The sequence below is a fragment of the Sturnus vulgaris genome, chromosome 14 (genome assembly GCF_052056855.1).
Source record: "Sturnus vulgaris isolate bStuVul1 chromosome 14, bStuVul1.hap1, whole genome shotgun sequence".
In the NCBI taxonomy this organism is placed as follows: domain Eukaryota; kingdom Metazoa; phylum Chordata; class Aves; order Passeriformes; family Sturnidae; genus Sturnus; species Sturnus vulgaris.
Window position 1 is genome coordinate 809,303 of NC_142256.1, and position 20,403 is coordinate 829,705.

General features: G+C 40.6%; 1 protein-coding gene across 6 annotated transcripts in view; it reads left to right on the top strand.

Annotated features, from left to right (window-relative positions):
* TAF1 (TATA-box binding protein associated factor 1) overlaps positions 1–20,403 on the top strand; it is a 29,454-nt gene that overhangs the window by 7,428 nt on the left and 1,623 nt on the right. For 4 of the 6 annotated variants that reach the window (XM_014877095.2, XM_014877097.2, XM_088173301.1 and 1 more), the window contains 30 exons: positions 80–247; positions 642–769; positions 886–993; positions 1,801–1,974; positions 2,057–2,230; positions 2,315–2,419; positions 3,477–3,677; positions 4,587–4,728; positions 5,128–5,258; positions 5,792–5,872; positions 6,268–6,417; positions 6,556–6,675; positions 6,843–7,018; positions 7,721–7,962; positions 9,254–9,461; positions 9,714–9,879; positions 10,029–10,240; positions 10,485–10,593; positions 10,786–10,884; positions 11,478–11,655; positions 12,940–13,007; positions 13,401–13,523; positions 13,880–13,972; positions 14,066–14,150; positions 14,654–14,721; positions 14,800–14,916; positions 17,604–17,729; positions 18,996–19,094; positions 19,308–19,458; positions 20,181–20,358. In XM_014877095.2, coding sequence (XP_014732581.1) covers positions 80–247; positions 642–769; positions 886–993; positions 1,801–1,974; positions 2,057–2,230; positions 2,315–2,419; positions 3,477–3,677; positions 4,587–4,728; positions 5,128–5,258; positions 5,792–5,872; positions 6,268–6,417; positions 6,556–6,675; positions 6,843–7,018; positions 7,721–7,962; positions 9,254–9,461; positions 9,714–9,879; positions 10,029–10,240; positions 10,485–10,593; positions 10,786–10,884; positions 11,478–11,655; positions 12,940–13,007; positions 13,401–13,523; positions 13,880–13,972; positions 14,066–14,150; positions 14,654–14,721; positions 14,800–14,916; positions 17,604–17,729; positions 18,996–19,094; positions 19,308–19,458; positions 20,181–20,358 — 4,180 coding nt within the window. Of the gene's footprint in view, positions 1–79; positions 248–641; positions 770–885; positions 994–1,800; positions 1,975–2,056; positions 2,231–2,314; positions 2,420–3,476; positions 3,678–4,586; positions 4,729–5,127; positions 5,259–5,791; positions 5,873–6,267; positions 6,418–6,555; positions 6,676–6,842; positions 7,019–7,720; positions 7,963–9,253; positions 9,462–9,713; positions 9,880–10,028; positions 10,241–10,484; positions 10,594–10,785; positions 10,885–11,477; positions 11,656–12,939; positions 13,008–13,400; positions 13,524–13,879; positions 13,973–14,065; positions 14,151–14,653; positions 14,722–14,799; positions 14,917–17,603; positions 17,730–17,810; positions 18,051–18,995; positions 19,095–19,307; positions 19,459–20,180; positions 20,359–20,403 lie in introns of those variants that run through there. The other 2 variants (XM_014877096.2, XM_088173302.1) reach the window with 2 other exon arrangements.

Below are 20,403 nucleotides of genomic sequence, written 5' to 3' on the forward strand. Positions count from 1 at the left end.
GTAGGGATGAGATCTGAAATAGTGTTCTGCCGAGGCTGTGTATAAAATTCTCAAGGGTTCTGCTTTATCGTTGTTGCAGTTTCCCTGGATGAAGACAAGCCCTGGTACTCCATTTTCCCAATTGATAATGAAGAGTTAGTGTATGGCCGTTGGGAAGACAATATCATCTGGGATGATCAGGCAATGGAAACCTACTTGGATCCTCCTGTCTTAACACTTGATCCAAACGATGAAAACATAATTCTAGGTACGTTTATGGTACCCAGAAATTTGACTTGAGTGGAAAAAGATCACTCAAAGGGAAATGAAAGCAAGAGTTTATAATCACACTGTAATGGAAATAAATGGACTGGGGCAATACTTAAGCCTTCCTTTGTTCTGGCTATTGACGTTAATTTGCAAGTCAAAGGCCTAAGCAGGAGGTGACAGTGCTAATAACCTTTATTGGCGTGGTGTGCACATTTACCTTCCAAGTTAAATGCACTGACAGGAAAGCAAAAATTAATGCCTTGGAACTTAAATTTAACGGGATTAATTTGACTCTTGATGAGTTTTAGGAGTGACTGTCTTGATTTGACTTGTATGCATGCATACATGTTGGTTTGAAGAGGGAAGGTAGGGATGTAAACTTGTGCTTTTAGAAATTCCTGATGAAAAGGAAGAGATGACTTTGAACTCTCCATCCAAGGAGAACAAGAAGGAATCTTCTCTGAAGAAGAGTAGGATCCTGTTGGGAAAAACAGGTGTCATCAAGGAAGAACCACAGCAGGTCAGCATAAGCTTTAGCATCCTCTCCAGGGTTAGGAATGATGAGGAAGGAGTGAGTTTTTTGTGTTTTTGTTTTTTTTTTTAACACCTTGCTTTCTGTCTTTAAAATTGAATTAGAACATGTCTCAGCCAGAGGTGAAGGATCCATGGAACCTCTCCAATGATGAGTTTTACTACCCCAAACAGCAGGGACTTCGAGGAACCTTTGGAGGCAACATCATCCAGGTAGTCACAATAATCTTCACAGTGTGAGAGCTTAAGTAGGAGGTTTCTAGCTGAGAGTAGGACTTAGGATTTGTAGAAAAACAAAATTTAAATTAAAGCAGGTCAGTTAATTGTTCATGAGAGATATTTTTAATGTTCAATTAAAATTAGGAGTTTGAACTTTTTGTTGATTGCCCCATCAAATTGAGGTTTAGTTGCTTGATCTTGCTGTGTCCTCACCATGCTTTGTTTGGTGTCTTATTATGTAGTATTCTTTGTAAATCAATAGTGGGAGGGGAGAAAGAGGTGCAGTTTGTACTTCTGCTGCTGCTGTGTGTCTGAGTCTGAATATTATAAAATTAATTTAGTTACTGATGAATTTGAATTACTGCTCACTAGCCCTAGGTGAGGAGGTGATGTTTTTTTCTTCCTTCTTTGTAGAATTCAGTGACTTCTAAAACCTCATCTGACTCCAGCATCTTCTGTAACGGGAATACTATGTAATTCCAATAAATTTCTCTCCCACTGATAGGGATAATGGCTTTACATGTAATTCCTAGTTAGTAAAAAGATCCCATCATTGGGTACCATTTGAAATCGTAAAATTGAAATAATCTCTGTACACAAAGGAAACATCTTTGTATGGAAGTAAGCACTTTCCTGTCACAAGGGAACATTTATGATGACAAGTGAATTTCAATGCACTTACTCCTAGGAGACCTAAAAATATCCCTGGGCTCTCTTATTTAAGGTTTCACAGGATAGGAGGATGGTCTTCCTTTAGAGATGGTGCATGTCCCTCTTAACACAGATGTTGTTCTGTATCAGCACTCTATCCCAGCAGTGGAGCTCCGCCAGCCGTTCTTTCCCACCCACATGGGTCCCATGAAGCTCCGACAATTCCATCGGCCTCCCCTGAAGAAATATTCCTTTGGTGCCTTGTCCCAGCCTGGGCCCCATGCTGTGCAGCCTCTGCTGAAGCACATCAAGAAGAAAGCCAAGGTCAGTTATTCCTGGGTGTGCCGTGGCTCCTGGGTTGTGTGATGAGCTGTTCTCCTGACACTGTCCCTTGTCCCTGGCGCAGATGAGGGAGCAGGAGCGCCAGGCCTCTGGCGGGGGGGAGATGTTCTTCATGCGCACACCACAGGACCTCACTGGCAAAGATGGAGATCTCATCCTTGCTGAGTACAGTGAGGAAAACGCCCCTCTGATGATGCAGGTTGGCATGGCAACAAAGATTAAAAATTACTACAAAAGGGTGAGTATGCAGATTCTGCTGTTGGACAGTGATTTCCCTCTGCCTCTCACTGAGAACTAACAGCACTTCTGCTGCACCTTCCAGAAACCTGGCAAAGATCCAGGAGCTCCAGACTGTAAATATGGAGAGACTGTTTATTGTCACACTTCTCCCTTCCTGGGATCTCTGCATCCAGGCCAGTTACTGCAGGTGAGAAATGAGGTTTTTGCATTTGAAAGACAGATAAGTTGGATGTGGCATAATAGGCAGAGTACTTTTTACAAGCCCTATTTATTCAATCACAAATAATGCTCAGCTTCCAAAAAAAACCCCAGCTTCCTTTTCAGTTCCAGTTTGTCTCTTTGCTTACTAGTAATAGTAATTACTATTAGTAATTAAATAGTGATAGTAATTCAGTTCCTAGCTTGCTTTTTTTTTTTTAAATCTCTATTGTATTCTTTTTAAAATTGTTGTAGGAGTTACAAGAGTTGCAGGAAGTGAATCTTTGCTGTATTGCTCAGTAATAGCATTAGAAATAATGTTAGAGAGGACTGAGGGGAAAACCAAAGCTGCTGAGTGCTGGGGAGCTCAGTAAATAGGTGTTGGAGGGGCTAGAAAATACGTATTTCTCACAGTCCAGTATTTTATATGTACCTTTTGAGAATTGCACTTTCGGTTTTTGGATGCCAGTTACTAGTCAGGTGTACAGACTTCTGCTTTTATGAGCCTCTCTCTATTGTTAAAATACATGCATTTGAGATGGAGAGAGGAATTAAGAATGTTACAAGGACCACCTGGCTAATAATCCATAAATGTAAATATAAATGGATTTCAGTTAATGCTAGTTGCTCTCGCTGCAGCAATAATTCTTCCAATCTATACCACAGGAAAAAGGTAATGTAAAGGTTCATCACAGAACTAACAATGCTAATTTTGTGTTGGGCTGGTTTCTGTGGTTATTGTGCTCTTTTGCAGATGTGTTCTTTCTGTCTTTTTCTGGAAGTACCTCCTTAATGGTCCTAAAGTACTTCCAAATGTCTATAGAGCCCTTTCAATCTCTTCATTTTTTCTGGTGTTTCTTAAGCTTTTGTTCTTTCATCCTTGACTATTCCCTGCACATCTACATATGCTGTGATATAAGTGATAGTATACCATTGCAATGAGCCTTGGGGTGTTGGGTTTATTTTTAAGATCTTTTTTGTAGATTGTATCACAGAAGATTTGATCAAAACTTGACTTTTGAACTTTGATTTGTTCTTCTTAACAGGCATTTGAAAACAATCTTTTCCGGGCCCCCATCTATTTACACAAGATGCCTGAAACAGATTTCCTGATCATTCGGACACGACAAGGCTACTACATTCGAGAATTAGTGGATATTTTTGTCGTTGGGCAGGAGTGCCCACTCTATGAAGTACCTGGTCCCAACTCTAAGCGAGCTAACACACATATCAGAGACTTCCTGCAGGTATGTGATAAGAGATTATTTGGAGATCTGGGGGTCTTTGGAGCAAGCCTGTGGCATAGATGTGGGCCTCAGGTGAACAGTCTTGATTTGAGAATCTCATTGTCCTGCTGTGACTCCTTCTTTTTGTTTGTTTTCTTATGAGGTGAGAGCACTGCAAAAGTTGGATGTTAACCAGACAGATAATTTTGGTTCTCATTTAACCAAAGATTTATAACCTGTCTCTTCTGTTTTAATGGCATCCTATCTGATAAGTAAATGATAAAGGCTTTTTATTACTTATATTTATTATTTATTAGAATTAAAGGTTACAAGATTATATACAAGTGTACAAAACTGAAGAAGATGGAGTGAGTTTTGAAGTAGTATGTGCTGTGTAAAACGACACTTAGATGGGTTTTACTAGGAGACAGTTAAGGAATCTTATCTTATCTTATCTTATCTTAAGCTATCAAATAGCACAGGATTAGAATTGCTCCATAGGTCTTCCTTAATTTTCTAGATCTTGTGATGGTTAAGCTTTGGGACAGTCCATGAACATTCAGTAATTATCCCCGAGTTCAGATTTTGGAGAAAATTTCTAGTGATTTACTGTTAATTTAACTCAAAATTATTACTCCAGAGGTATTTGCAGAGCAGGAAAATCCCTGCTGTTCACAGAATTTCTGTGCCAAAGCATGAACATTTCTAATGTGATAAAACAAACTTTCAAGACAAATATTTTTCTACACTTCATTCTCAAAAATAGCTGGACCTGAAGCAGACACGTGGCTTAGAAAACTTCACTGAGTAAATTGTTGAGAAACAATGGTTTTCAAGTAGGAAGTCTGAAGCAGTCACCAGAAATACTGTCTGTACTGTGTGTGCAGGTTGGTTTATTGTTTCTTTGGACAAATGGATCTTGTTTTGTAGGTTTTTATCTATCGGCTGTTCTGGAAGAGCAGGGACCGTCCGCGGAGGATCCGCATGGAGGACATCAAGAAGGCTTTTCCCTCCCACTCCGAGAGCAGCATCCGCAAGCGGCTGAAGCTCTGCGCTGATTTCAAACGCACAGGTATGGAAAGGCTCTTGTTTGCTGGTCAGCCATCCTTTGCTGCTCTTGGAGCTCCAAATAGAGCAGAAGGAGGCGACATCTCCTGATAAACCATTCTTGAAACTTGTAGAGCTGAAATGTAATCTGGCAGGGTTTTTTTTTTGTTCCAATTTTTAAGAATCTGTACTTTCTTTTGGCACAAGTGTGCTTGATGGTGAAAAGTGGCTACAGTGTAGACATTTTTAATAACCCTTTGGGTAGTGATTTGCTCATTAAAGACACAACACAAATACATTCCCTTCCCTCTGTGTGTGACTGTGTTGTGTTTTGCAAGCAAATACATGCAAATGAAAGCTGTGACTGTGATGGCATCCAGCACACGTGGGAAACTACTCAATGTTTGACCTCTGCATTTTTCAGGGATGGACTCAAACTGGTGGGTTTTAAAGCCGGATTTCAGGTTGCCAACAGAGGAGGAGATCAGAGCCATGGTGTCTCCAGAGCAGTGCTGTGCCTATTACAGCATGATTGCAGCCGAGCAGAGGCTCAAGGTAAATCCTGGTTGGCTCCAAGGCAAAATACTGACGCCCTGGGATGGGTAACACCTTCTGCCTAAAGCTAATTCTGCTTTAAAGTAGGCAAATTAGGTCCCTAACTGTTGTGTCACTTGCTAAGTTTGCTGCTGCATAAAAGGGAGTTAAATTTTACAGAGAGAAACACTGTATTCTTACCACCTATTATCTGAATATTGAATTAGCTGTGCTCAGAAGTACTAAAGGGAATATACAGGAACGGGCTTCTATTTATACATGGAGCTTTACGGCAGAAAGTAACCAGCAGGTGGCTGTAGAAGACACTGATTATTTTTTGAAGTTGAGTGCACTGTTTAGTTATGGAGTTTGTCAAAATACTGGGCAGTTTGACGTCTGTGCTACTGTTGGTCACTGTGAATCTTGCAGACAACTGCCTGTGGAAGTTTGCTTGTTTAGCATGGCAAGTCTCCACAGAGACACTTCTAGTTCTGTCTCCAGTAACCTTTTTAAGACTTCATCTTCTCATTTTTTTCCCTAATATTTCTCTGCAGGATGCAGGTTATGGGGAGAAATCCTTCTTTGCTCCAGAAGAGGAGAATGAAGAAGATTTCCAAATGAAGATTGATGATGAGGTATCATCAGAGTGATATATGAGTGTGTACACCAGAATATAAATTTGAATGGCAGGAGAAAAATGAGGTTTTATATTTAAAGGACAGATCTAAAGTAAGTTTCAGTGGTTCAAATGTTCACACAACTTTTCTGGGAACTTCTGCTGGCACCTCATACCTGTCTTTGGTGATTGTTCTTTCAGGTCCTTTGACGACTAGGCTTTTTTTTTCCTTAAATGCTTTTTTGTGAGTTCCTTAGCACTTTGATTATTCATTGTTATCAGGACAGCTGAAGATCAAGAAGAGGAATTCACCCTCATTGTGTCAGTTGAAAAGTTCTCAGTATGACTGGAAGAATTCCAAAATAAAAGCTTGGTCTATAACAGGGTTATGATTGTTTATTTTCTCACTGGCAGGTGCGCACGGCTCCCTGGAACACCACACGAGCCTTCATTGCTGCCATGAAGGGCAAGTGTCTCCTAGAAGTAACTGGAGTCGCAGATCCCACTGGTTGTGGGGAAGGATTTTCTTATGTCAAGATTCCAAACAAACCAACCCAGCAGAAGGTATAGTTCCTAAGGAGCAAGAGCTGGGAAGTCACATGGTAGAAGTGGACTAAATAAGGGACATAAGGGAGAGACTATATCAGATGAGCCTAGAAAAGATTATTTTGACATTAATAGGCTGAATCTTCCTCTGAACAGGATGATAAAGAACCTCAGCCAGTGAAGAAGACAGTGACTGGCACAGACGCGGATCTGCGCCGACTTTCCCTCAAAAATGCCAAACAGCTTCTGCGGAAATTTGGAGTTCCTGAGGAGGAGGTGAGTGTGAGCCCAGAGCAGGCTGCAGACTTCGGTAATGGCTTTAGCAGCTCATGGTGGAAGGGATGTATAAATTTCCACTTTGACCTCGTGTGGAGAGGAATTGAGATCCATAGCCAGCTACCTCAGCTGTGTGTCTCTAAAACCACTCCTTGTCTTCTTTCCAGATAAAGAAGCTGTCCCGGTGGGAAGTGATTGATGTGGTCCGTACGATGTCCACAGAGCAGGCTCGCTCAGGGGAAGGGCCCATGAGCAAATTTGCCCGTGGCTCTCGGTTCTCTGTGGCAGAACATCAGGAGAGATACAAAGAAGAGTGTCAGCGCATCTTTGACTTACAAAATAAGTACGTTCTTATCTGATGTTCACAGCCTTGAACCCCACCCTGTCCCCACCTCAAAAATCCAGCACTGTGCATGCCTGGGGTTGCTGATATGTGGTGGTGCAGATGTTGATTCAACTTGTTGGGCCCATGAAATACAGCACTAAGAAAGAGGCCTTGGCTGTTAATAGAAACCCTCAGGTTTAGTGTCTTGCTGTCACAGACCTTTGGGAAGGGTAGCTGTGTTGAAGAGTCACAACTAGATATTCTGCATTTCCACACATCAGTAGTTCACCACCTTATTTCCTTTCATTTTTTTGTTTCTTTCTGTTATGTTTGTTTTGTTCTGTTATGAGCAATTTGCCATCTCTCTCTCGGGTAGCAGGTACCAATTCTGTGTCCTATTCTTCAGAACTGGCAGAAGAATTCATGCATTTTTTCTTGTTCTGGACTGAGACTTGAGAGTGATGAGGGAATTGTTATATTGTTAATGAGGAAGAGACCAACTATTTGGAGAAGATTGTCTTGAAACAGTTGATGTTTTACATGTGAGGGTTAAAATGAGGGCTGAGAAGGGAATGTATTATGCCTGTTGTAGTAGTGATTTGTATTATTAATTCTCAAACCTTTGCATCATTTTTATCTTGTATTTCTGGGAAGGTAACAGACTGGGTTTTTTTTAACTTGGGAGGGCAACACTCACTTTCAGGATGCCTCCTATTTTAGGGTTCTGGAATCGACTGAGATCCTGTCAACAGACACAGACAGCAGTTCAGCTGAAGACAGTGACTTTGAAGAGATGGGAAAGAATATTGAGAATATGTTACAGAACAAGAAAACTAGTTCTCAGCTCTCTCGGGAAAGAGAAGAGCAGGAACGGAAGGAATTGCAAAGGATGCTCCTGGGAGAAGACAATGGCAATGACAAAGACAGGGGCAAAAAGGACAGGAGAGACAAAAAGGGGCTGTGTAAGTAACTGCAACCGCCAGAATTATACCTGGGAAGGGAGGCAGGGCTTTATGTCAGGCTGCAAAGTGTGCTGATCTGGCCTCTCAAGAGAGTGTGGATTCCTTACAGGAAGAACATATAAACATGCGTATCTGGGGCTTTTCCCTCTTTGGGCGTTCTTCCTTCTCTTGAGCACTTAGTGGCTGAAAGTGCATGTGAAGTGTATTCTTTGCCTCATATCTTTTGTTTATTTTGATCTATAAACTTACTCTGGTATTTCTTTAGATAGTCACTGCTGCTTCCCTGCTTCCTGCTAAAGTTACTTTTTTTTTTTTTTTTTTTTAATTTTGATTGGGGGTGGGTCAGGGGAAGCTTTTTTTCAGTATTTTTTTCAAGACGTTTTCACACATAGTTCCTGCAACCTTCTTATGGTTGTGTAGTTGGATCTTCTGCATACACACAGCTCTGTGTGTGAAGCAGACACAGTCTGCAGGCTGATAGCAGTGTCTGTTTACACTGTGTGCTGTGGCAGCATGTTTGGAGGTAAATTGGGAAGCTGCCAGATTTGGCTCTTCTGGAGATGTGCTTATTTTAAGTGCATTCCAACAGAGAACTTGACATGTCCCTGACTGGCTGGTGAAACGTTTGACCTGTGAATGAACTTCATGAGGGTGCCTATGACTGCTGTTACTTGTTGAATATGTGTGAGCAAATCTGAGCTCTGCATCTGAGTCAATGTTATTGTTGCCATCTATTCTCAAATTGGGAATAAATCACTAATAAATAGTTACTGGAATAATTTATAAGGGATATGTGGAAGATTTTTGATGATTATTACCTCATGAAAAGATATCTACTGTTACTTTTTACAAAACCTCTCAACTTGAATTATGAATGGTGCTGGAAACATGCTCTGGTCACTTGGCACACTGGCTTGGAACACTCCTTGGACAACTGGATAATTTTTGACCCTCAGTTTCTGCCAGATAGCTATGATGAAAAGCACTGTAACTAATCCATCTGCAGGGCCAGACTGCAATTGCATTGCAGGCTGTACCTGTGGGTCCTTGTTGACTGTAGCTGTTCCCTATGGCTTTATAATCTGTGTGGATAATTAGGTATCTTTGTTTCAGCTCGATTTCATGCCATGATAAGAGAACATGAACAAGCAAGGGAAAGACTTCTATTAGGTTTTCCTGAATGTGTGTCTTGGAAGTTTTTAAGCCAGAACTGTCTGCTGTATTCAAACAATGATATTTCTACCGTTTGGAAAAAAAGAGAAGCAAATAAAGAATTTTCTTGTGGTGACAGCTTCAGCAGCCTCAGCAAACTCTCACAAGGATGATGACACTGCCTCTGTGACCAGCCTGAATTCCTCTGCCACCGGCCGCCGCCTCAAGATCTACCGCACGTTCAGGGATGAGGACGGGAAGGAATATGTGAGGTGTGAGACGGTGCGGAAACCCGCGGTCATCGATGCCTACTGCCGCATACGGACCACCAAGGACGAGGAGTTCATGTAAGGCCTTCCTGATCTCCTCCTGCTCTCTTCTTACTTTGCTACAGGCTTATTCCATTCCATTGACAGAATGAAGAAATGTGGAATTGAGCATAGAAGCCTGGCACTGTAATTGTGGAGAGGAATAGAGGTTTAATGGCTGTCCATTTGGAGGGAGTCACAAACTTTGTGCAGTGATTGACCTGCTAGAAGTGTACCTGGCAAATCATGAGCTAGGCTGGAAAACTTCTAAATTTTTTTTCCCCCACCCAGACGGAAGTTTGCTCTATTTGACGAGCAGCACCGTGAGGAGATGCGGAAGGAGCGGCGCAGGATCCAGGAACAATTACGGCGGCTGAAGCGGAACCAAGAGAAAGAGAAACTCAAGGGCCCTCCAGAAAAGAAGCCCAAGAAAATGAAGGAGCGTCCAGACTTAAAAGTAAGCATATCCATATAGGTTTTGGCTACTGAAGAAGTTTTTTGTTGTAGTGATGAACTAAAGATGTCACTGGGGGATTTTAATGATGCTTTGCCTCAAAACTAGGAGCCCATATATGAATTCTGATGTGTCACCTTCTATTTTTGCAGCTAAAATGTGGAGCATGTGGTGCAATTGGGCACATGAGAACTAATAAGTTCTGTCCTCTTTACTACCAAACAAATGCCCCACCTTCTAATCCTGTTGCAATGACAGAGGAGCAGGAGGAAGAGCTGGAAAAAACAGTCATTCACAATGACAATGAAGAACTCATCAAAGTTGAAGGAACAAAAATTGTCCTGGGAAAACAACTGATTGAGAGGTAAGGGAAAAAGCAGAGAAATGGGTGGGGATAGTAAGAATAAACGATGTAGAGATTAATGCAGAATACTCATATGCATATTAACAGGAATAAAGTGACAGGGCTTTACATAAACTGTTATTACAGTATTTCAATTGTGCATTTGGTATTAGGGCAGATGGAACCATAGCCAATACTGGGGGACAAATGGTCTTGATTCACATGAGAGCTGGAGGAAGTATTGTGCTTTTTTATTTGTGCCTAGTGCTGATGAGGTTCGTAGGAAATCCCTGGTCCTGAAGTTTCCTAAGCAGCAGCTTCCTCCAAAGAAGAAACGTCGTGTAGGGACAACGGTGCACTGTGATTATCTCAATGTGAGTGAAGTGTTACTGAGCTGATTGCAGCACCTCCATTTCAGTTTCTACCAACTGGCCAGGTCCTTAACTGCTCCTGTGCAACCTCCTCGTGCCTGCCCAGAAAATTAATAAGCTAAATTATCTAGTATTTCTGTGAGTAAATGTTTTGCATCTTGGAAGTGCCTTCATTTTTCTGCTCTTATTCTTCAGCGTCCCCATAAATCCATCCACCGGCGGCGAACAGATCCCATGGTGACACTCTCATCCATCTTGGAGGGCATCATCAATGACATCAGGGATCTTCCCAATGTAAGTTTAAGCTATGACACACAAATCCTGCATCTCAAGCAATATGGTTGAAGTAGGGTATGTGTTGTAGACACCAGAATTTGGCTAGTTTTATGTAGATACATGTTCAAAGCTCATATGTGATTTATTTAATTTTTTTTTCAACAAAACTAGCACAAGATGCATGAAATGCAGCAGTGTGTAATGCTTTTATATATGTGGCACTGGAGAAGATGTGTACTTCACTCTTTTCTGATCAGACTTTTCCAGAAACTTGCAAAATCAAAAGATTAAATGGAAGAATTGAGTTCAAATGAGAATTGTAAAGTTCAGTTTCTTGACTTTTGTGCTGCAATCGGAAATACCATCTGAGAATTCTCTGTGAGATTTTCCTTCTTATAATGGTGTAAGAGAATATTGTGTAGAACAAGGTGTTTGCTACTGTTGGGTTGAGCTTATCCTGTTTTCCCTGGTGCAGTTAAAGAACTGTTTATGTAAAGGTTTTATACATTAGTATAACTGTGTTATATAACGTTAGTTTAACTGTGGAGGTTAAACTGAGATTAGCTGTGCCAGTACTGTGCTAATAAACATTTGTTTCTTTTCCTCCTCAGACATACCCCTTTCACACGCCTGTAAATCCAAAAGTTGTCAAAGATTATTATAAGATCATTACCCGGCCCATGGATTTACAGACCCTGCGTGAGAACGTCCGTAAGAGGCAGTACCCATCCCGGGAGGAGTTCAGGGAACACCTGGAGCTCATTGTCAAGAACAGTGCCACATACAATGGTAAAAACACAGAGAAATCTTGTTTCTGCTAATACGTTGTGCATGGACAGCTGTGGAACTTTTAGAGTCAACAAAAGCAACATAAAAGCAGAACAAATTCACTGCTAGATGGTAATAGTGAACATATATTTTTCCAGATATACCTGAAAGATTATATTAATGTTAATGAACTAATAAATGAATTAGAAAGAAGTGAATTCCAGCATGTAGCAATAACTAAATGATGTAGTAATTGAAATTCAGTTATGGATCTGTGTCTTGGGGTGACTCAATGACTGAAAACTTCTGCATGTTTCAAGTCCTGCCTACCTCCTTCATAGCTAAGGAAAACATTGTTTTCAGTAGATTACATATTATACTTTATTGAATGAATCTTTCAGTGCAAATTGGAATAGTTCACAACTATTGAAGCCAGTGCCTTGGAGCATGCAGCTTTGAGTAGAGTTCGATGTCATGATTTTGCATATTTTGATTCTTAGTTGCAATAAACTTTCTGCCCATTTGGGAAGGTCAAGAAACTCATTCTTTAAAAAATGAAAGAAAGCTAGTTTAAAATAAAAGCATAGATTCTGTGGTAGAGCATGTATCTGCTGGGGAAAAGTCCTGATTCATTGGGGGTGAGCTTTAATCTGGCTACTGGTAGAAAGGTTTTTGTCCAAAATATACTAATTTGACAGAAAAACCTCCCAGCTGCACTGAGCCTGTCTAGGCTGTGCAGCATTGAGGGTGACACTGACAGCACTGGGTTTGTCTCTTTGCTGCTTCCTTTATTATTTTGAAAGTTAAATCCCTGATTTATCCTAATAAAGAAGATCATTTTTATTTCATAGTTCTGTCACAAATGCTTGTTTCCATGTCTGAGGAATCCTGAAATTACTTAGAGCTGTGGGTTTTTGAATATTCCTTAAATGTCCATATTGCCTTCCTTAGCAGTTCTGCTTTACTGACTGGACTTAGTAGAGGAAACAGAAATTTCATGATTTATACTGTGAATATTTGGCAAAGGTGGAGGGCTTGGAGGCCAGCCCGCCACAGGCACAGCTGCTTTCCAAAGGGTTTTCAAACTTTACCAGAATGTGTGCCAGAAATGTTACTTACTACAAAGAACTTTTTCCCCTATAAAATGCATGTTGAATTTGAATAATTGTGTGTATTGAGAAAATACTTGAGGTCATACTCCTAACTGTGCCAGAAATATAATCAGTGATGCTTTAGGAGTACACATAAATCATATTACAACATGGGCCTTTTTAATCAAGCTGCACTTGCTGTGTGTGTTTGCAGGGCCAAAGCACTCACTGACGCAGATATCCCAGTCCATGCTCGACCTGTGTGATGAAAAGCTGAAAGAGGCAAGTTTTGTGAATGAGTTGTGCTCAGAATGGAGGGGGAGGGATGGCCAGGGGTGGTTGAAGACTTTGAGAATAGAGAATACGCATAGGCAAAACACAGGAGTTTAGGGAGAGTAGTAGAAAATTAAGGGAGTTCTTCTTCCTACCCTAGAAAGTATTTGAATTTTTACCATTTTAAACAGTTCCTATGGGAGCCTTTCTGAAAACAACATATGCTTGTTTCTTATTCTAGTTACTTTATCTTATCTATAGGCTTATATCTTGGCTATTACCCCCTCTTAGTTAAAAGTGTTTTCATAAAAAGGTGCATGGGAGTCTCTCTGGGACAGAGTATCATGATAGTTCAGTTATTAGTTTAGGGTCAGCCACTGATGTTCCCTACTTCTTTTGCAGAAGGAAGATAAACTGGCTCGATTAGAAAAAGCAATTAATCCTCTCCTGGATGATGATGATCAAGTGGCCTTTTCCTTCATTTTGGATAACATTGTGACTCAAAAGATGATGGCAGTTCCAGATGTACGTAGCTTGAGTGACTGTTTGTGTGATGTGCAAAATGTGCTGATGTTGTTGAGGAGAAAACAGTGATATTAAATAGAAAAGTCTTCTGTAAAATTATTTCTTTGTATTATATGTTCCTACTGTTGAATAGATATCAACAGGCCTAGTTAAAAATCCGGGTGGTAGATCTTTTCTCAGTCTCCCTCCTGAACTTAAATTACTGGATTCAAGAGGTCTTCTTATAAATACCTTAAATACAGTTGGAATGTTAATCAATTCTGGAGACTTGTTTTATGACATTTGTAGCTCAAACTGTAGAAAATTTTATACAGATACTTTCTAAACTTTTCTGTTTTCTTTTTTTCTTCTTTCAGTCTTGGCCATTTCACCATCCAGTTAACAAAAAGTTTGTTCCTGATTATTACAAGGTGATTGCTAATCCAATGGATCTGGAGACCATCCGCAAGGTGTGTAGCTAGAACTGAGCAGTCTCTTGTGTTAAACTTGTGTAAACTTGTTGTTTAGTCTTGATCACTTACAGGGTGACAATTCTCTTCCAGAATATCTCCAAACACAAATACCAGAACAGAGAGACATTCCTGGATGATGTTAACCTCATCCTTGCCAACAGCATTAAGTACAATGGTAGGTGGTGGAACTAAGGCTTCAGCTGGCTTTTGTACTTAAATTAATTCATCTGGGCACCTGTACTGCCAAAGTGTGTTGAAGCCTGAGGCTGTGAATCATGGGTTTGATGATTGTTTTCCTTTTCTGAGGAAAGAGGTGCTTAAATAGTGCTGCTTTCACTGTCACATGAAGCTTTATTACCATCTGGTACAGAATGGGGCAGTTACCTTTGGGGAGGATGTTCTGCTTGCTCAGTACACATCTCTAATCCAGTGATTTGTTTCTGGGAATTTCCTTGAGACGGACAGGGTACAACCTTCCTGTGTCCTCTGTCATACTTTTAATGCTGGAACAAACTGGTTGTGCTATTTTAGCCAAATGTGAACCCTGCTTTGTATTTCTCCTTACATCAGAAGGAGTTGAGATTTAGGGGCCTGTGTAACCAAAACCTGTCGTGCTGTTTCAGTATCTGGAATTGAAAAAACATCAGAATGTATAAAGAGATTTGTTTCTTACTATAGGGTCAGACAGCCAATACACAAAAACAGCCCAGGAGATTGTAAACATCTGTTACCAGACTTTAGCTGAGGTATGTGGACAGCTTTACTGGAATATTTACAGTTTGAATTTTCTGTTCTGCAACCTTAGCGAGCTTTTTTATTCTTAGTATGATGAGCACCTGACTCAACTCGAGAGAGACATCTCTACTGCTAAGGAGGCAGCACTGGAGGAGGCAGATCTGGAAAGTCTTGATCCTATGACCCCTGGTCCCTACACTCCACAGGTAAGGGACCAAGCAAGGCTTTCACTTTCTTTTAGTTTCAATCTCCTGAGTGTTTGATCCCGATTTTCCTCTTTGTTGCATGTTCTCCATCTGTCTGCAGCTTGTCTTTTAGTAGAGTCTCTTGTTGGATGGTGTGCTAATCCTTACTTTTTAAGAATAAATATAAGAAGCAGTTGTGCTGCTTCAGAGAGTGAGATATGTAAGACAAAGAGAGACATTTCCGAAGCAAGTAGTAAAACTGGTCTAAAGGTGAGATGTGTACAGTCAGGTACAGCTGAGTGTTTGTTGGAAGGTCAAGAAGTGTGCAAGTGTAACATTTAGAAACCTTCAGAAGTCAAGCAGTGGACAGGTAAGCAGAACGTTAGGACAAAACATGGATGTAGTGCTAAGAGGAATCCAGGGAACTGTTTGGGAATGTTATTGTTGGAAAGGCTCATTGCTGTGGGTAAAGAAACTGTCTAATATGGTCAGCAGAGTACAACTGTGTGCTCATTGCTGGGATTCTTTACATCTCTTTGTTCTACTGGAAAATAATGTTTTTTAACCTTTATCATTATTTTATAGCAGACAATTGTGTGTGTATTTTCTATGTGTTACAGAGCCAGGCTTCTTTTCAGTGTTTACAGTTTGGCAAAGACTTATAAACTACTTAGACTTTTAAAAATATAATTCTTCTTACTTTGGATGGTTTGATTGTTTTTAGAAACATCAGTGACAAACTTTCACCAGGAATGACAAGTTAATTCATGAAAACTAAAATTATCTGTGGAATTTGCCTAGGAAAGCAGGGAATGTCATCCTAGTATCTGAGATATGCCTTTTGTTTATTTGGAAAAGTTCAAAGGCCCTGGGAAAGATCTCTGTGTTGATAATTGAATGATAAAATGCAAATGTTGTGGTATAGGAAGACTAATCAAAGCTTTCTTTGCAGTTGTTCATCCCAGTTGTAGACCAATAATTTTTCGATTCTGTGCAAGTCTGATGTAATTACATCTGGAAAGTTGCATTTAATTTTAGCAAAGTCAGAGCAGAAAAGAACTGTTTGAAGTTCAGGAACAATTTAAGGTCTTATGAAGATTATTTTTAAGAGAAAAATGAGTTTAAAATATGTTTAGTCAAGAAGTATACAAAGACTGTACGGCTGAGCCAGGATAGCAGGACACAGTTGGGTTTGGGGCAAGATTTAACACCCTCCCATCCATCTCTCCCCACAAAAATACCCAAAATGTAGTAGCATTTTAGGAAGGTAGAATGTGATTGCTAGAAATGATCAAATTCAACAAACTGGGAATACTGAAACTGAGTATCATGGAAAAAGACTTTCCTGCTAATAGGAAGTATTGGGCTGCAAGAGAGTCTTTGGAGATGAGTTCTTGGAACTATTTGTTGATGTATTTAAAGAATTAAATGGCATCACTGGTGATCCCAATGCATCAGAGAGTGAGGGACAAAAATGCCATTCTCTTACCTGATGGTTTTCTTCCCAAGAGCAATGTTACTTGGTCTGACTTTATTCCAAGCTGGTGATCAAAGAGAGGAAAGGAGGCCTGAGCAGGGAGCTATCCTTGGTAAGACGAAAGAGCTCTCTGAGCTTCTCCCTTGATCTTGTCACTTGAAGGCCACCCTTTCCCTTTGCTTCTTGGCTGGAGGTACACTCACTTCTCACACTCCCAAACTTGTCACAGACAGCAGGTCTGGTAGAGATTGCTTGGCTTTAGTCCCCTTTATTTTAAATGCAGTTGTGACAGCCAACATTTATCTCCCCATATGTGTCTTCATAGGTTGGTCTCCAGGATATAAAAAGTAAATACAGCTGAGAGCGGTCTGCTTTACACGTCTGTTTAAATTCTTAGGAAGCCTGTTTTGCCTCATTTAAGAATTATTGCTGTTGTTCTTAAGACTTCCAGTATTGTCATGATCTATGAACTGTGTATTATAAGGGAATTTTATCAGAATCCTAATATGTAGTTCCTCATTAACTCTTCAGCAGTCAATCTGCATGCAAACTGCACTTTATCCAAATCTCCTTTTTCTTGCTTGTGTCAGCTTTAGGGGTGGAGACAGTGATTTACATAGGACTGATTTGCTGTTTCATATGTGCTAGACTTTTCCCAGTTCTGATTGGAGCATTTGGGGCTGCATCACCGTTCCCATTGTAGGAAGTAAATGAAAAGGGCCATGCTGAGTCAGACCAAAGGTTGATGTAATCAAGTCTCCTGTCTCTGGCAGGGAACAGAAGTAGGTGGATGCAAACATGCAGTGATCATTTTCACAGCAAACCCTCTCTGCTTCTGGGAATTGGTTGTTCAGGCACCTTAAACTTGTGTTGCACCTGGAACATTGTATTCATGAGCTGCAGAGAGGTCTATTCTCTATAAATTAATTGAATCCTTTTGGAGACCATTTATGATTTTGGCCCCTGCAGAATAGCACTGTACAGAAGTACTGACTTCTATTTTAAAATCTATTTGGCTAACTTCAAAGCTGAGGTTGTGAGCCATTGCATTTACCCCATTTGTTCTTTAAGAATAATCAGCTCATTTTGATTAAACAGTGTGTAATAATATGAACACCATGCCAAAAAGATGCTTTAGTCCTGAAATCCCAGTCTTGCCTCTCAAGATACTGTTCCAGTCTCAATTCAGTGCCTGAGAATGTTCTGTCTCCTGTTTCCACCTATACTTTAGCCACCAGATTTGTATGATACCAGCACTTCCCTCAGTGTGTCCCATGGTGCTTCATTCTATCAAGATGAAAGCAATTTGTCTGCTATGGACACTCCCATCACTACCACAGGGAAGCGAGGAACTCAGGTCAGAATCCTCCATTTTCTCATCTGGTTGGGGAGTTGTCTTGTATGAGCAAATTACTAAAAGGAGGCAATGACTTTGTAGGAAACAGGTGACAAAGATCAGGTTTTTCAAGCAGAGAAGGGAGTATCTTCCAAGAGTTATGATATTTTCTTCATTTTGACTGCTCTGAGGCCAAAGTAATAAAAAATTAAAGAGCGCTGGGAATTGAGACACTGCAAAACGAAGAATAGAGAATCAAAAGCTGCAAAAGAATCTGCCTAAGGCCAGGTATTTGTTTGCTTCACTACTTCTGGAAGTAGAAATCTGGTGACTCATGCTGCTGAGGGTTAATATGCAATCCCTTGTTAATTCTGGATTGGGAAATGGTGAAGGATATTCTGTAGATTCAGAAGATCATAATTAGATTATTATGGTTGCATCCAATGACAATTAGGAGCTTGGAAGAAATGGTTGCCACTGTAGATACCTTGCAGTTGTAAAAGGAAAAAAAGCAGACATGTTAAAGGGATTAAATCATTATAAATGAACTTGTTACAGTAACCACAGAATATTTTTCCTTAGTCTTTATTCTGAATTAAAAAAAATAAATGTTGAAGGAGAGGGAATAGCAGAAGGATATGCAGTAATAGGACCATGAAAATAAATTACCAGGAGAATGAAGAAGGTGAGGAGCCACAAGACAAGGTGGCACCGGAAAGACTGGTGAGAGCTATTCTGAACAAAGCAGGGAAACAGAGATTGGTTATGAATAGTTCTGTGTAGTATTGTAGCCATCTGTAGTTTTGTGAATGCCTTCTAGATTGGGAAGTCTTCAAGCTTTTTATAGTCTTTGGGACAGAATCTGCATGTCCTCTTTATCTTGAACTCATAGGGACTGTGGGAAGAACAGGAAGAGAAAGACAGGAAAAGATTCGGGGAAAATGCTGTATGCTTTTAAAATATATTATGAAAATAAGCACTTTTTTACGATGTAGTGCTATTTTCAGAAATAACTAGTTAAACAAGGAACTCCAGTGCTGTAGGGCTGGAGACTCCCAATTCAAGGATGAGCACATCATGTAGAAATGTGTAGAGACTGTGCCCTCCGATCTTGCAATAAAGAGAAATAGGATCCTTGCTCTGAGAGTGATACATACATATTTTCCTTTCTGTCTTTCCCTTCCTGTACTCGCACACCCACCTCTGTGGCCCAGGTGTCCCTCACACCCCTGGGTGATGTCCAGTAGTGCCTTCCTCAGTGCCATTGCTGTTTGTGTTCCTGTCCAGATGCGCCAGGGCCGGGGTAGGCTGGGCGAGGAAGACTCTGATGTGGATATTGAAGGATTTGATGAGGATGATGATGGCAAACCTAAGACTCCAGCCCCAGTGAGTATATTTACAGAATCCCAGCCACAGTGTATGTGCTCACTTATAGGGTTGTCTGTTGTGTCTGCTGCCCTGAGACAGGCTCTGAAATGCAGTTTGGAAAAGTTAGCACTGTGAAATGAGGGAATGCTTCAGAGTAGACAGAGTGGGAAATCTATGATAGAAATGGCAGCATGCTGCTGCATCTTCACCATCCCTGTTTGTGTGGCCCAGGAAGTTGAAGATGCAGATGGTGACCTTGCTGATGAAGAAGAAGGATCAGCCCAGCAGCCCCAGGCCAGTGTCCTCTATGAAGACTTGCTTATGTCTGATGGAGAGGATGATGATGATGGGAGTGATGAAGAGGGAGATAATCCTTTCTCGTGTAAGTGTCCTCCTCTGATTGATTGTTCACTAACCCAGCTGATCTTATGCTTCCATCATAAAAACATGCAATAGAGAGCAGAGACCAAAGGGGCAAGATGAGGAAACTGAGTGAACTCAAATGAGATTGGAAAGCAAAAGTGGAATAGGAATGCTGTAAGTCCAGACACACATGAAAGCAGAGTTAAGACAAGATGTTCTTGATTGTATTTCATAAAGTGAAACTGCAAATGGTTCTGAAAACACTGCGAGTGTGATTTGGTATGCAGAGCCATACCAAATACCAATACTTTTAGTAAAAGTACATTTATTTTGATATGAAATAAGGTTGTCAATGTTAAATGTAAAATCTTAATGTTAAAGCAATGTTACCACGAACAGGAAGAGGTGTACAGAGGTTATTCAGACTGTTTCTGTGTTTTAATACAAACTAATGCATATAGTGGTATTTAGCAATGACTTCTGAAAATTATTAAGGGGGAAGAAGGGGGAATTTTTCAGAGTAGACAAGACGTTTTTGAGTGATAGTGGTAATGAAATTGCTTTGGAATAACATCAGAATTGGGCACTCAGTAGGTGGTGTCACCTCCTAGATACCTTTTCTGTTGCCTTGTGAAGACACGACTTTGTAAACATTCCTGCAGTCTTTAAACACAGACAGTGAGTATGTGAGTGAGAGAACAAACCTGGCAATTCGTGACCAAACATTGGTTCATTTCACAGCTATCCAGCTGAGTGAGAGTGGCAGTGACTCAGATGTGGAGCCCAATGCAGTGAGACCCAAACAACCTCATGTTCTTCAAGAGAACACACGGATGGGCATGGACAATGAAGAAAGCATGATGTCCTATGAAGGAGATGGTGGGGAGACATCTCATGTTATGGAGGACAGCAATATCAGGTAATTAGAGCTGGGAATCATGTTAAAATCCCTTCTCTTAAGGAT